Source organism: Lepisosteus platostomus, chromosome 8 (assembly GCF_059453375.1).
Source record: "Lepisosteus platostomus isolate fLepPlt1 chromosome 8, fLepPlt1.hap1, whole genome shotgun sequence".
Classification (NCBI taxonomy): Eukaryota; Metazoa; Chordata; class Actinopteri; order Semionotiformes; family Lepisosteidae; genus Lepisosteus; species Lepisosteus platostomus.
Genome location: NC_142618.1, coordinates 3,556,317 through 3,571,784, shown reverse-complemented (window position 1 = coordinate 3,571,784; position 15,468 = coordinate 3,556,317). Strand labels below are relative to the sequence as shown.

General features: G+C 43.4%; 1 protein-coding gene across 5 annotated transcripts; it reads left to right on the top strand.

Moving 5' to 3' along the window:
- Positions 1-88: 88 nt before the first annotated feature.
- LOC148655513 (putative aminopeptidase NPEPL1) lies at positions 89-11,344 on the top strand. Of its 5 annotated transcripts, none has more exons than XR_015940697.1 (12): positions 92-617; positions 1,395-1,580; positions 2,896-3,066; positions 3,570-3,659; positions 4,103-4,184; positions 4,640-4,782; positions 5,254-5,331; positions 6,954-7,054; positions 7,480-7,603; positions 9,623-9,755; positions 10,417-10,527; positions 10,863-10,889. XR_015940697.1 is itself a non-coding variant. In XM_088642073.1 (12 exons), exons 1-12 carry the CDS (start codon positions 468-470, stop codon positions 11,028-11,030), a joined length of 1,581 nt encoding a protein of 526 aa, XP_088498199.1. In that variant the 5' UTR covers positions 96-467; the 3' UTR covers positions 11,031-11,344. The 5 variants fall into 5 exon arrangements, 4 of the variants coding, with proteins under 4 accessions (XP_088498201.1, XP_088498202.1, XP_088498199.1 ...); XM_088642073.1 differs by having other exon boundaries at positions 96-617; positions 9,623-9,799; positions 10,863-11,344; XM_088642074.1 differs by having other exon boundaries at positions 97-617; positions 9,623-9,793; positions 10,863-11,344.
- Positions 11,345-15,468: the final 4,124 nt, after the last annotated feature.

Genomic DNA, 15,468 nt, shown 5'->3' with positions numbered 1-15,468 from the left:
TCATTGAGTGAAAAAAAAAAAAGATTTATGCTCCAATAACATACAACATCCATAAAAAAAGGCCAGTAAATACACTCTACCCGAAAATAAAAAAATCATCATAGGTAAGATACGCCATATAATTGAAAATACTGGCCACATTTTTTTAATTATTTTTTTTACAGCGCAGATAATTTCTCAACCGCATTTCAGCGTACACTATCCCTTGTAGCGAGTGCTAATTAATGGGCTTCCCTAGTGATGCAACTAATTTTGTCCACATGCGGACAAATTTGTTAGGATTTTCTGCCTTTGTGCAGCTACACAGGTGTCTTGCCGTTTTGTTAAAAAAGAATCTGCGTACGAGGCATTCCGGAAACTACCGAAGCGAAGAAGCCATGTTGATAGCTCAATGAGATTGGGTCACCTACTCCAAAAACGCTGTGGCCAGCCCTTGAGGTTGGTGTTGACGAGCAGCGTTTGGGAAGATGGCTGCTGCAGAACTTGTGTTCTGCCGGGGACCTGGAGAAAAAAGCCAACAAGGGAGACCTGTGCTGATTGTGGGGCAGCTCGCACATCTACACAGACTGACGTGGGACAAAGTCAAGGACAAGTTACCGCCCCCAGTACACGAGCAGGTAGGACGAAGTCGCTGCAGTGGGTTTCGGTTTGATATGATAACGCAGTTCGTGGACAGAAGTCGTCTGCGACTCCGGCGAACCTGAAATGTCCTGCCTGCTGTGGCGGCGTTGTCGGTTTCAGTGCCTTTTTCCACGAATCTGTCGCGGCGTGGCGTGCTCAAGATTTCACAACCCCAGCGCCACACCAATTGTAACTTTAGGAAGTGCCGTCATGAAATGGAAACAGTGTAAATAATATTAAATAATAAGTTACAAATAATGTAGGACTGAGTGCCCACTATAGCCGCCTGGCTTGGTGATTTTATCTTTTTACCTCAAGCTTACCGTGTATGTATATATTTATAATAGTATTTGCATAATTCAGTTCCGTTTGTTTTTGACACTTTCGTCGTCAGAAGGGACGGAAGGGCATTTTGGGGGGTCATTGCAAGGTCCTAGGATTCAAGTTCTTCAATTTTTTTTTTACCAAGAGCTTAAAACCGATCACATCTGGTGTTAAAACTGCGCCAATCGGGGCGCTTCCGATTACGCAGTACCGATATCTACCAGTCTAAGCAGAATTGCACAGCAGCTCTGCCGGTCACACGGCACTGGTTCATGAGCGTTTTTGTTGTTGGGTACTGAGGCGATGAGCGCCCACGGATGCCGGGAGGCAGCTCTGCCCTGCGAGGGTCCTGTCGCGGTCGCCCGTGGGCTCCCAGCCTGCGCCCACCCCGGGCGGGGGCGAGCGTCTGCCTCACCCTCAGGCCCCGCTGCGTCTTGTCGTCTCCGCAGGCATGGAGGACGGCGCTGGGGTCCCTGAGGCCAAACCCGACCGACGTGTGTCCGCTGTGGCTGAACTCGGCTGCCGTGGCGGCTCTCCCCGGTAGAGTCAGCCGACATAACACCCCCTCCTCGGCGCATTTCCTCCTGCGGCTGGTGCGCTCTTGCCTCCCCGAGGAAACCAGCCAGCACATCGTGGTGCGTGAGAAACCCTGTTCCTGCGTTTGCCGAACCAGACGGGCGTCTAACTACTACTCCTCATTGTGCTCATCAGCGTTACTCTGTGGTCAGAACCCACACAGCAACATAAGAGGCAGGGCTATCTAACTTCTTAAAAATTGACTTTCATGGCTTATTTTGTTTTGAGACATTGAGAGCTTCCTTAATTTCTTCCCGTTTTCTGGCTGTCATACTGTACTGTAGGCCGATGGGTTTGTCTGCGTCAGCCCACGTTCGTGGGGTTTGAGTGGGCAGTGTGGAGCAGTGGCTAGGACTCCTGACTCTGAAGTGAGGGGCCGTGTGTGACCCCCGGAAAGGACGCTCTTGCTTCGTCCTTGAACGTCACCCCCTTATAAACCCAGCTGTGACGGACTCATGTCCAATATTATCAGTTATATTATCAACACTGTGGAAGCTGAGCTCAAGTCTAGCCCAGTGACTCTGTAGGCTGGAACACAGGTCCTTCTTATCTAATTTTTCCATTTTTATTCTTATCAATTTTTCTGCTGTCCCCCATGTGTAGTACTATTGTCAATGGAAGATGCTGAGAAAGTTTCACTTCAGATCTTAATAATAATAATAATTCCTTACACTTATATAGCACTTTTCCGGACACTCCACTCAAGGCGCTTTACAGGTAAATGAATGGGGACTCCCCTCCACCACCACCAGTGTGCAGCCCCACCTGGATGATGCGCCAGTACACTCCCCACACACCAGCTCTCAGTGGGGAGGAGAACAGAGGGATGGAGCCAGTCTTTTTCAGAGATGGGGATTATTAGGAGGCCATGATTGGTAAAGGCCTGGGGGAAATTTTGCCAGGACACAGGGGGTAACACCCCTGCTCTTTATGAGAAACGCCCTGGAATTTTTAATGACCACAGAGAGTCAGGACCTCGGTTTTACATCTCATCCGAAGGATGGTGCCTTTTTTACAGTACAGTGTCCCCATCACTATACTTGGGCATTAGAACCCACACAGACCGCAGGGTGAGCGCCCCCTACTGGCCCCACTAACACCTCTTCCAGCAGCAGCCTCAGGTTTCCCAGGAGTCTCCCCTCTAGGTACTGACCAGGCTCACACCTGCTGAGCTCCAGTGGGCTGCCAGCGGTGAGCTGCAGGGTGACATGGCTGCCAGTTGTAGCATGGTGACCATGTTAAACGTGTTGTTATTTTTCTGTACACAGTTACATAAGCGAGGCCTTGAAGATGGGCGTGCACGATTCCCTCTCTTCGAAAGGTGTCTCTTCCCGCGGCGGGGGCGCTGACTCGTGTTGGTGTGTGCTCTGACAGGTGGTGTGCGAGAGGCCCGCAGTCTTCGCCTCGGCGTGCGCCCTCGCCCGGGCCTCTCCCCTCTTCTCCCGGAGGTCGGGGCGGGGAAGGCCCGGCGAGCCGCGCCGCGTCACGGCGGAGTTCCTGTGCGCGAAACCCGGCGACCAGCCCCTGGCCCTAGAGACGCTGACGGCAAGTGCTTCCGGTCACTGCCTGCCCCTGCAAGCTCTGATGTGTGTTTTTCACACACTGCTTGGGCTGAGTTTTATTGAAAGTTGAGTGCTGTGTAACAACTGTGCTGTCGATGTGTGTTGATGTGTGATGATGTCTTTGTACTGGAGCATGCGTGCAAATGAGCATTTCATTGCCCCTGTGCATAAGGTAGATAAACAGAACTCTGAACTCTGAAGTTTGCTGCGAAACGAGAACCTCCCCTTCATTCATTTTCACATCTTAGCAGTTATTTATCCAGTTTACTATGCTTTTCGGACACCACTTCAAAATGGGAGTTTTTTTAATCGCACCAACGCTGGTGCTTTCCAACATCTGTGCTTGCTGAAGCCATCGTTTTCCGTTTGTGTGTTGAAAACGTGGTAAAATTGTTAAATGCTTTGTTTCAAAATAAAAACGATGCAGTACACGAATTGGTGCAGGAGCTCGTTGCATTCACTGAGCCTTGGTTATTCTCTTTGCAGTGCTTATCGAATGTGGCAGAGAGCATCCGACTGGCAGCCCGTATCGTGGACACACCCTGCAGCGAGATGAGCACAGACGACTTCCTTCAGGCAGGTGCCGTGCTGTCGGACGAAACCAGCCGGCACTTCTGTTCCTTCTCTTTAGCGTGTGATGCAGAAGACTGGCACAGACCTTTCTGTGATACGCGTGTAAGGCCACGCAGAGCTAAAAAAACTGTGCAGTCCCGGTTCATTTTGAGCACCCAACATCCAAATCACGTTGAACATTTAAAGGGCTCCTTGGGATACAGTATTTCTGAATATCCCAGGAAGCCTTGCCTTGTCCTGGGAAAGATTCTGATTTCCATTAACTTAGACACCGAAGGGTGAAAGGGACTGTAATTTAACACCGGGCTTAGGCTGTGCGAGTGAATTGTCTTTTAAAGCATTGATAATATCTGTGCAGTACATTTTTTGCTGTAGTTAATTATCAGAATTGCATCCCCATCCCCCTGTGCTGACTGCTCTTGAAAGCGACAGTAATGCCTTTACAGGAGATCAGGGAAGTCGGTTCGGAGCTGGGAATTGTTCCGTCTGTCGTTCGTGGGGAGGAGCTTCATAAGAAAGGGTTTGGAGGTAATTCTAACGCACCTGCTTGCAGAGCTCTGAACGTTTTGATTTTCAGAGGTGAGGTTGCAGTTTGTGAAGTTCCATGTTGGAAAAGAGACTTTCAGATGTTCACGTGGGGAGATGCATCAGCATGTGTTGGCTGGTGTGGAGGAACCAGTACAGGTTTGTCCCACGCTGAGAAATAGAAAGGTGGCACACGCGACGCGCACAGCCCCTCATTTCAGGAGTCAGGAGTCCGAGCCGCCACTCCACGCTGCCCTCTCGGGCTCCATGAACGTGGGCTGACTCAGAAAACCCACTTCAAGAGGCGGAGTCGAGCTTGGCCACCGCGTCGGAGGGCGGTTCCTCCGTGGTGTCGACCTGCTCCCTGTGTGTGTCAGGGAAGTGCTCAAACGTGAGGCTCTGTGTTTGGGGAAGAGGTCCGGCTTCCTACTGACTGCCTTGTGGTGGTCCTGTCTCAGGTATATACGGCGTTGGGAAGGCTGCAAGGAGCCCCCCTGCCCTGGCTGTGCTCAGCCACGCTCCGGAGGGCGCCACCCAGACCATCGCCTGGATCGGAAGTGGGATAGTGTACAACACTGGAGGGTTAACCCTTAAAGCAAAGGTAATGGTCAACTGAAGTGACGGGTAAAGTAGTGCAGCAGAGCATGATGTGCTTGAAACTGAAAGCCAGTCTTTGTTCAGGGACTGCAGCACACGGGGGGGGGGGCTGAGGACGTTGAACCGCTAGCTTTGGTATGTGCTGCTGTGGATGTCAGTGTGAACACGGTTTCCTGCTCATCGGCATCTTCCCCAATTCTGTAATCTACAGAGGCTGTAGTTTACATGAAATGTAACGGATTCTTGATCAAACTCGATTGCTGTCATTCTCTTCCACGAAGGTTTGAATCGAGTGGATTTCTTGCTCGGAGTCAGCCATCACTTTTTTTATTGGTTAATATTCCGTGCAGGTGTGTGAATGTCTGTGCTCAATCTACATTCTCTTCCACCCCTTTCTTTCGTGACTAATGTGGTACTGTATGTTTGACAGCACTGTGCATTGTCCGTGTCAGTATGGTGTTCTTTTCTGTCGCAGACTCTAATGCCTGGGGCGAAGAGGGATTGTGCTGGAGCAGCTGCTGTACTTGGGGCTTTCAGAGCAGCTGTTAAGCAGGTTAGCACTTCTCTATTGAGCTAGATTACATTGTGTATTGCAGGTTGGTGTGATACGTATTGCACAATGGCTAAAACAGAGATATAGCCCTTGTAGAATATTAACCACCTCCGAACTGTGTGAAACTGTAAAACACTTCATTAATCCAGTTGTACTGACAGCATTTATTGCAAGGAATTCGCAATAGACATTATTGTTGACCAGTAAATCTAAAAATATTACCCCACGATCAGTTTTGACTGTACCTGTTATTGGAGTAGTATTTCCATTGTACCCTGGTACTGTATATGCTCTAATTGATTATGTTATGGTATGATTTTGTTTTAAGAGTGTTATCTCATGCAAACAGCTTTAACTAGCATTTTAAAATAAAGCAAATAAGATTGCTTTTTGCCAAAAGCCTGTGAAAATTACAGGTGAATTAAAACAATAATTAAAAGATTTCAATTTAAATCTTCAAAAAATTAATTGAATTGCATTCACATTTTTCATAGGTAATGTGAAATGCTGAGTAACTTGACCTTAACTTTCAGAGATACATTTAAAGAGTGAAGAGACATAGCTACTACAGTGTCAAATTTAATATGGACATAGATTTGAGTATCATCTGAATACAAATGGTCATTCAGACCATGTGATTTTAATCTAAATTCCTAAGTGGTAACATGTAACTGCTGAATAGCAGGGTGGGCAGTATTGAGCTTTGGGGAACACCTGACTTGACAAACACAACTTCTGAACTAAAACCCCCAAGAGAACAAGGTGTCAGGGATCAGTTATTAAGAGTTAAACCATTTAAGAGAGATGTCAGAAACTCCAAATGCAGTCTCAAGACAGGAGAGAAAATGATCATGATTAACAGCATCAAAAGCAGCAGTTAGGTCTGGTAGAATTAGGATAGATAGAGAACCAGAATCAGGTGCCATAAGAAGATTGCTAGTAACTTTAAGAAGGGCAGTTTTTCAGCTGTGGGAGTGTCTGAAACCGGATTGGAAGTGTACGGAGAGGTTATTTGCAATTAGGTGATTGTTAAATTGTTTTGCAACAGCACATTCAAAAATGTTTGTCAGATTAGATCTAGGTCAGAAATTGAAAATTGTTTAGGTTAGTCCAGAACCATGTTTATTTTTTTAGGACTGGAATCAAACAGAAGGAATGGGATGTAGTAGAAAGGTATCGGTTTCCTAAGGCATGCAGTGTCAAGCTGAGAAAAACTAGAAAGAGGAGGACCAGCAAAAAGTGTCTGGAGGTGTAGTACTGGCAAGCGTGGTGGAAATTCCATCAGCTTTGATTTACTGTTCATTAAGGCCTAAAATAATTCTAGAGGCTATTGCTTGTATTGTTTGTAACCTGAAGTATTGGAACTACTCAGGATCATAAATGGACCCTGATTGATGATTGAGGGCAGTTTCATTAGACCAGCTGACAGTAATTGTTTCTGCAAGGTTCTTGGGTTTCTGAGGGCCCTGGGTATAAACAGTGTAATACATCATTTAAACTTTGAACTTTTCTTTTAATTATAGCCCATTGGTTGGAAGGTATCATAAAATATTTGTTTGTAAAATGAGCATTAATCCGTTTTTTAAGTTGATCTTTTTTGTTCATGTTTTGTGAAATCACAGGGTTTCAAGGAAAATCTACATGCTGTTTTTTGCCTGGCTGAAAACTCGATTGGTCCCAAGGCAACTAGGCCAGATGATATTCTTCGATTGTATTCAGGAAAGTAAGTAGTAGTAATATTGTATCTTGGTAGATTTGAGTGGTTCCCAGATGCTACTTCTACATAATTATAGTGTGAGAGGGATTAAATGACAAGATTTATCTTTTTGTTACTGTTCCCCTGTGCATACGTGATTAGTGTTTTTTATCTCAGGCGTAAAGTAAGAAGTATTTCAGTATATGAAGTATTTCAACTAGGTAGCTGTGTCAGCATGCACAGGCTGCAAAGGAACAGGTAGCGGGTTTATTCCCTGCTAAAAAGCGAAGAAAAGAAACGAATCGTTTCGGCTGGGGAGCCTTCTTCAGGTGTGAGGGTCCAATATATGTGAGGTGGTCTTGGTGTAGAGTGTAGTTAGGTGTTGACAGTTTTGACAACTTTTTGAACTGTTTTTCAACCTGATGTGCATGGGACATCTGTGTGCTTTACAGAACTGTGGAAGTCAACAACACAGATGCCGGGGGTCGCCTAGCCTTGGCAGATGGTGCCGTGTACGCCAGTCGAGATCTCAAAGCGGACATCATCGTGGGTATCGGAAATCTTACTGCTGCCCAGGTAACAAGTCTTTATCCACATACAGATGGCAGCAGTCTTGCATTTAAAAATACAGTACATTCTGTGCTTGATGAGGGAGACACTTCCTATTCAGTTTTAAATAGACTCTTTAAAAATAAAAAAATGATATGTAAAATTAATAAATGCCACTTTTAAACACTAAGGCCATAAAAATTGCTTTTTTTGGTGAAGTTAAAAATAAAAATTGTGCTTTGATCTAGGGCTGGGCGATAATTCAATAACGATAATTATCGCGATAAAATTTTCCTCGATATAAATTTAACAAAAGTTCGATAAATGTTCGATATATACGTTTATGCTTTGCACATGGTATGCGCATGCAAACAAAATACTGCACGTGCGTGCATGCGTGTTGCAGACTGGGCTGCTAACGTGGTGGCTGAGTGGAGAAATGAGCAACACTGAAGCAAATGCAGTACTGCCAACGACCAGCTCGCAGGACGATGTCATCGTAGACAGAAAAGGTCATTCAACTTCAGTAATTTGGAGATATTTTGGCTTTTTACGATCAGACATAAAACAGAGCGCTTTAAACTTGTGTTCTTAAAATAAAGAGTTGTTAAATTTTCCAATTTACCATTTCTTTAACTTTCACTCAGGAGAAAAAATCTGCATTTAAACTTGAAAGAAATAATGATTTGAGATTTATCGCGATAATAATCTATATCGACTGATATGAAAATTTTTAGCGTGTTAATGTTTTTGGCCATATCGCCCAGCCCTACTTTGATCACACATGTAAGAGTTATGATCTCCAAGTGTGTGAAATAGGAATACCACATTAGTTATGAAATTTCTCTTCATTACGATTGTTAATTATCATTAAAAAGGGTAGTACGTAATCGGAAAATATTTTTTTTTTCAGAAATGTGAATTCTGAAATTTGGTGACATCCATCTTATCAGTTTATAAACTGATCTTTTTTTCCAGTTTTATTTTCTCCTTTATCATTCCTTCTGGGCTCACACAAGAGGGAGCTCTAGTTGTCAGAAATAGACAGAGGTGGTTGAAATTGCAGCAATTGCACATTTCTGTGACGTTTGTTAATGTTTTCAGCCTGAAGGGAGCAGTCAGCAGGGAGGTGAACAAAGAAAGCACAGGTTTGATTCCATCGTTGAGACTGCAGTTGCATTACCTTTAACGTGACCTCCACTTGCATTTATGGTGTAATTAAATAATAAGAATAATATAATAATAAACTTTATCTTATATAGTGCCTTTAAAGTTGGCTTCTCAAAGCGCTGTACAGAATGACAACAACAATGAAAAGAATACACAAGAGCAAACACAATTAAAATACACAGAGGAGACCGTGGATGGTGGTACTAGGAAAAGTAGAAGCAGAGGGGTGAAGAAAGGAACCAGTTCAGTAAAGGCTCTTCTAAAGAAGAAGGTTTTGAGACTGGATTTGAAGGAGTTTAGAGAACCTTGTCAGGACTGAGAAAGTAAATCGCAGATTGTATGAAGGTGTCGAAAAGAGAACGCGGTGCTTTTTTTTAACTCTTCATCTTCTTCATACCTTTGCAAACAAGGGGCAGGAAGATGGCAACTGACTGCGGTTACCATAAGATCACTTCATTGGCCCTATACAATTTCTTGTATTAGAAATGTGTCTTTTCACATACCCCAGCCTGCTCTCCATGAGACACACAGACAGGGAGAGAAGCTGGGGGTCAGAGCGCAGGGTCAGCCATTTATACAGCGCCCCTGGAGCAGCTGGGGTGAAGGGCCTTGCTCAGGGGCCCAACGGAGTAGGATTCCTCTGCCGGCCGCGGGATTCGAACTGGCAGCCTTCCAGCCATAGGCACAGATCCTGAGCCACAGAGCCACCGCTCCGCCCTTTAGTTGGGGAAAAGAAAAAGAGTGAGACTAGGAAATCCCTATGTTTGGTTCTGCACAATTAATGCTTCACAAAAAAACGGACCCGTCTTGGGTCAGTAGTCCGTGCACGCTGGGTTTGCTTCCTCTGAAGCTGTGTTTTGACTGCGTCGCCTCCAGGGCGTGGTGACGGGCCGATACCACGCAGGCCTGCTGACGAACAGCGCGGAGTGGGAGAAGGCCTGTGTGAGAGCCGGCCGGACCAGCGGGGACCTGGTGCACCCCCTCGTCTTCACGCCCGAACTGCACATCAGTGAGTTTTCATCCGCTATGGCTGACATGAAGAATTTTGTGAGTGTGAGTAATATCATAGCAAAGCAGTTCCAGGGACACGCTGACGCTGGCTTTTTTTAAGGCTTTGGTAACGATCCTTAAAAAAGTCTCATACTGCTGATGCTGTCGTTGCTGTGAAGAGAGTAAATTAAAAATGCATGTGGTGTTATTCTGTACTCGGTGTGCACTTTAAATTGCAATTGGTTCTGCTGCACATCCATTTTATGATAAACTTTTACAACTACTGTACTGTTTTAATGTAAAAAAGTTAATGCCACCTCCACAGTGCCACTTACACAAGATGTTTTTTTTATTGCAAGTTGTAAAGATATACTAGAGGAGTCCAATTCACAGTTAAGTTTAACAATTTGTTTTGCTTTGGATAAAAACTTCGAAACTATTTTGGAAGAAACTGTCCCAAGTGTTAAAAACAAGGATTACCTGTATAAATAATTTTCTTTAGTAGTTCTAACTGGGAGTTTGCTGCCATTAGTAAATAACTTGTACTAATTTGTAATAAATAGAGTTACAATTGAAGAGCAGCTGTGGAAGTCTGGGATGCAGAACATCAAAGTAATACTGTGTATAGGAATAGTATTTAATTGCTTGATGAAGAATTTGTCCATGTTATTTCCTTACAGGACAGAAGTAATGCTCAGTGTTCATGCGCTGGTCTGTTTCTTGGGGCACACATTGGATTTAACTGGTCAGGAGTGTGGATTGATGTGGACATGGGCTGTCCTGCGTATAGTGTGAGTAGGCCATTGCAAAACCAGGTCTCTTTTTATGGTGTCTATTCGTACCTAAATCAAATCCTTATCACTGAATGCTGACTCAAAACATGAAAAAGAAGTCCCAAGTAAATTAAAAAAGTGCCCTACGCTTATCTGGATGAACAAACTCAATTTTAATTGAAGAATCTATGACTTTACAAGCCCCCTGTGAAAAATGACCAATGATTTAACTGTCCAAGATACGGCAGCTGGCCCCTGATGTGCAGTCTATGTGTTGTGCACCAGGGGTTTCGGAAGAAGGCGGATGCCGGAGGTGAAGGTTACTGAGCCGTTGTGTTTTCCGCCTGATGCAGGGAGACAGAGCTACGGGGTACGGCGTGGCCTTCCTTCTTGCGTTGTTCGGACAAGCGGCGGACGACGCCGAGCTGCAGATGGTCTCCCCTTTGGGGTCGGTAGCGGACGGACACGTGGAGAACTGTGAGCCAGCAGGAAGTGCCCTGAAAAGGAAGAGACTGGTCTAGTCAGTCTGTTCTGGTGACGCAGCACGTAGCGGCGCAGTCCTCCGGGTAACTCGGAGGGTTTCACTCTTACCTACGGACTCGGGCACCTGCCTGTGGCTTTCAGAGTGAATGCTAAATGTGGTGCATAAATGCCTTGGAAGTGTCATTTGCTGTCGTGCCTGTTTAATTTAATGATAAAATATATTCAGGCATGGCAACGGTTTCAGCATGGAATCAGAATTATTTTTAAGACTCAAGAATGTGCACGGATAGGAATGAAGGTGAAACTGACTTTTGACATTTCAAAGCGGCAGAAATAAAATTGTGTTACTGTTTTTTCATGTGAAAGTGTGATACATTGCATGCTTTAAAATCATAACTCCTGTGATTGCTGCATTTTCAGCATATATCAACACATGAATATATTTCTGAGCAAGTCTTACATTTTAGGTCAGTTACTCGTTGGATACATAATGTTATTTCCATTTCATTTTAAATAGTGAGCACATGGGGTAGAACTGTTCCTTCTTATAACCAAGCGTTGGTCTTGAGTCATATTATTTTACAACAGTGCCACGTGGTTAATGGTAGTTGAGTAGAAATTGAGAATCTGTTTAAATCGCCATTCAGAAAGACAATTTTAATAAACGTACAAAATGTTAGACAACTTATAACTAGAGGACTGTAGGTTCAAATCTAAGGTTGCTGTTGTATTCTTGAGGTTACAGTAGAGCATTTTTCTCTTTTCTCCAGTAAAGCTAATTGTATAAATATAAAAAACGACAGAAATAGGTAGCATTGGTATTGTTATATTAAAATAACATTACAAGTTACCCGTTCAAATAGGTAACAATGTAAATTATAATTGTTACTCTTATAGGCTAGACCTGAACAGCCAAAACAATGGCTCAGTGAGGCAGGGGCTGAGCATGATAGAGCTGCCCAGTCCTGCATGTGGCATGCCGGGAAGAAATAGCCCACATTAACATCGGGGAATAACTGTAGTTCTTTGTGTGCGCGAAAAAGATGCGTGGTGGCATACTGAAGAGTAATGCTGAGAAGTGACGGTCGTCATCTGTGGGTCCAAGAACATTTGAGGTGGTGGTGGAAGAGAGTGTTGGAGAGTGGTATTCAATACCTGATGCCATTTGGATTTGACAGACCAGAAAGAAGTCAAACTGTGGAGACGTTGTAATGTTATAGTTACATTGTCTTGGGATTGTTAAAGGTTCGAGCCAACCAGTGAAGCAGCATTGACCGATGCGGACATGGGTGAATTTCCTTTAACACGGTAATTGCTTTTTGGTGAGTCCTGCCTGATGCAGTCTCAAGTGAAAGCGCTTTTTTCCAGGAAGTGCAAGTCAAACCAGAAGTGTTTTTTAAACGGGTCAGTGCAAGACTACATAGTACAAGGATGATAATGGCACGACATGAAAACTAGATCTTTTCGTGGCTGGTTTCTCATGACTTAAACAGTGTCTGTGGGACCATGACTCAAATGCCATCAACAGGACACAACTGTGACCACTAAAACTTAGCCGGTTTTCTGCAGCGGCACAGGAAGAGGGGTGGAACATCCCACAGCAATCTGTCCGGAGGCTGATCAGGACTGTGTGTTACTGAACTTTATTAATAATCCAGGGAGACCAAATTCACTACTAACTTGTTCACACTGAAAACTAACGATTCTTTAGCAGGGCAGAGCCACACAGTGCTGGGATTAGAATGGCATGTCTTTAAGAAAACCACAGCTACATTTTTTCTTCTGACTTCTGAATATCTATAGGACTAACTTGCCAACACAACTGAGACATTCTGGGAGATGGAAAGACAATCATTGCATTCCAGAATAAATAATTAAAATTGTAAGACATTAACACATTTAAACCAAAGAGAATAGGATATTCTAGGAAGCGTATTCTTAGTCAATTAGCCGTTAACTAGTTATTCATATATCAAGACCCACAGCTTTTTTATACTAACAAATTCCAATGAAGATTACACAAATGAAAGAAACATTAAGCGTTGAATTAACATTAATAATATTGCCCATCCCTTTTTTCCCAAACTTCTTTGTGACAAACGTGTTGCAGCTAAGGGTGTCAAACAAGTGAACATCACACCATTTGGGAACTGGAGAACCTGCTAATATACCCTGAAGGACTAGAAACATTTTCGTGTTGACTAGTAACTCCCCAAAATGCTAAATGCTGATCCTGAAAAAATATTGAAAACTAGTTTGTTTTTTTTTCCTATATCTGCAACAAATACAGTACTTTGGAAGTCACATTACAATATGGGCCTTGATAGAGGAAAATAGAAAAAAAAAAGAATCCAGGAACACTTTACAATGTCTGTATTTGGAATACAGAATTACATATGAAGTAATAATACATCCTGTCCTATGGAGCTAATGTGAAATGCACATTGTCGTGACATTCACTGGCTATTCATATGATTTTCTCCATGGATTAAACTTGAACACCCACTTATTGTATAGCGGTATCAAAATCTGATTCAACAGTGTCATACAGATCCCGTCAGGATGTTAAAAATATAGAAGGATTTTAAGCATTTTAACAGTTACGCTTCAGGGGTAATTTAATTGCAAATGACTCATCTGTCTGTGTTAAGAAACGTAACAAATCCTTAGCATAGGTTACAATCAGGTTATTGACACTTGACTAATGCTCATTTTAAGTTAGAGGTTTTAAATGGAATTTGCATCCCCAGATCTGAAGCCATTTTATGCTACTGAAACCTGTCATGATATATGCAACAGACACATCACGTAAGAGGGGGGAAAAAAAAGCAAACCCAGTGGGAAACTATAAAATATTAACAACAAAATGCTAAGTTTCTCTGTGAAACTGGAAAAAAAAACTTCAAACCTGCTGTATGCACAGGAACTTAAAAGATATTCATTCACTTGAGCACAATGAGGAGAAATCAGGGATACAGCAATAAATCCAGTTGTGTGTTCTGCACGATTTCCTTTTAGTGGCTCACCTTCACCATTTTAATACCCTCCGTTTGCAGTCATGCCTGTTTGCTGTTCAAAAAACATCTAAGCATAGCAAAAAAGAGATTACAAATGTGTGATTGTGTGACATGCCACTACGACACAGGCATTGGGTGGTCACTAGGTGGCAGGAGTACCACACAATTACAGGAAGAGTAAATCAACTTTATTTTGATATAGTGCCTTTAAAAGTGGCTTCTCAAAACTGAACACCATCACTGAAGCAAATTGTATGTAAATCTTAGTTCCAAACAGAAATGCTTGTTATACACACACACAGGTCTACAAAATGACTTGCTTTGATGTAGTGTTCATTATATCCTCAGGTGTCCTGACACATAATATTGATAGGTGTACTGTAGCTGACTAAGTATTGTTGTATCAGTAAGAACAAAACACAAATTTGCCGAGCTGGATCTGACTAATTTTAACCTTTGCAATTTTCCAGTATATTCCTGACTCTTGTCTTGGGTTATGTTTTACCGTGTATTCTTTTTTATTGTTGTTCTCATTCTGTAAAGCACTTTGAGAAGCCACCTTTAAAGGTGCTATATAAAATAAAGTTTATTATTATATTATTGCTGTTGTGAGGTCTTAAGCTATATAAGAACAGGTTTGTATACATTGTTGTGGTAATTCTTACTATGGTTTTAAAAATTGAAGCCCAAAATACTTTCTCCAGTTGAACCAGCTGAACCCCCTGTAAAACTTGAACATGTCTCTGTTACCAAACACTAAGCAAGCCTGGGTCTGATTTAAACTTGAATGAGAGACCCATCCAAAAGAAATTTGTAGTGTTCCAAATTAATTTCTTTGTGAACTTTTGTTCCTTTCTTTCGGATACAGATGGCACAGCAGTGTGACAGAAAGTGCCATTTCTAATACACTACACCAAAGCTTGGCAGTCCCACTTGCTCTTGTAACACCAGCACAGGCCTGGGAGGGCGGAGGCCCACTCACACCACACTGAACACGTGCAGCATCATGGGCTTGACATTTCTTTGTACAGCAGGGCTTCCCTAGAGGCGGGCAGGTAGCTACACTCGTCCCACAGGCCCATACGCAGTGACAGGCGCAAGATGTGTGAGAGAAGAGGATTGCCAAGACCGTTTCACCCTCTTGTCCATGCTCACTGGGGGATCCTGCACTCAGCCCAACGATGATTTCACAGCCTTCGTATCCCGGCTATGATCCATGCTTTTACCACCAGGAGCCAAGTGGGTGCCAGAGCTTTAAGAATACTGTCAGTTTCATCAGAGGCGAAGATCGCAATGGGCTTTTGAAATTACGGATCACTTACGAATGTCACCTCTGCTATCTAAATTTAGTACACCACTAAGACATATCATGTTCAATCATCCGCGTGCACTCATAAACCAACTCTATTACATTAGCATTCTGTTTTACTTAAGGGTATAACAAGCAAGAAAACGTAAA

Coding starts and splice junctions, on each gene's coding strand:
- LOC148655513 (XM_088642073.1), top strand. CDS start 468: ATGGCTGCTGCAGAACTTGTGTTCTGCCGGGGACCTGGAGAAAAAAGC. Junction 3,067..3,569: donor TGGCCCTAGAGACGCTGACG/GCAAGTGCTTCC, acceptor TTCTCTTTGCAG/TGCTTATCGAATGTGGCAGA. Junction 9,800..10,416: donor ACATGAAGAATTTTGTGAGT/GTGAGTAATATC, acceptor ATTTCCTTACAG/GACAGAAGTAATGCTCAGTG.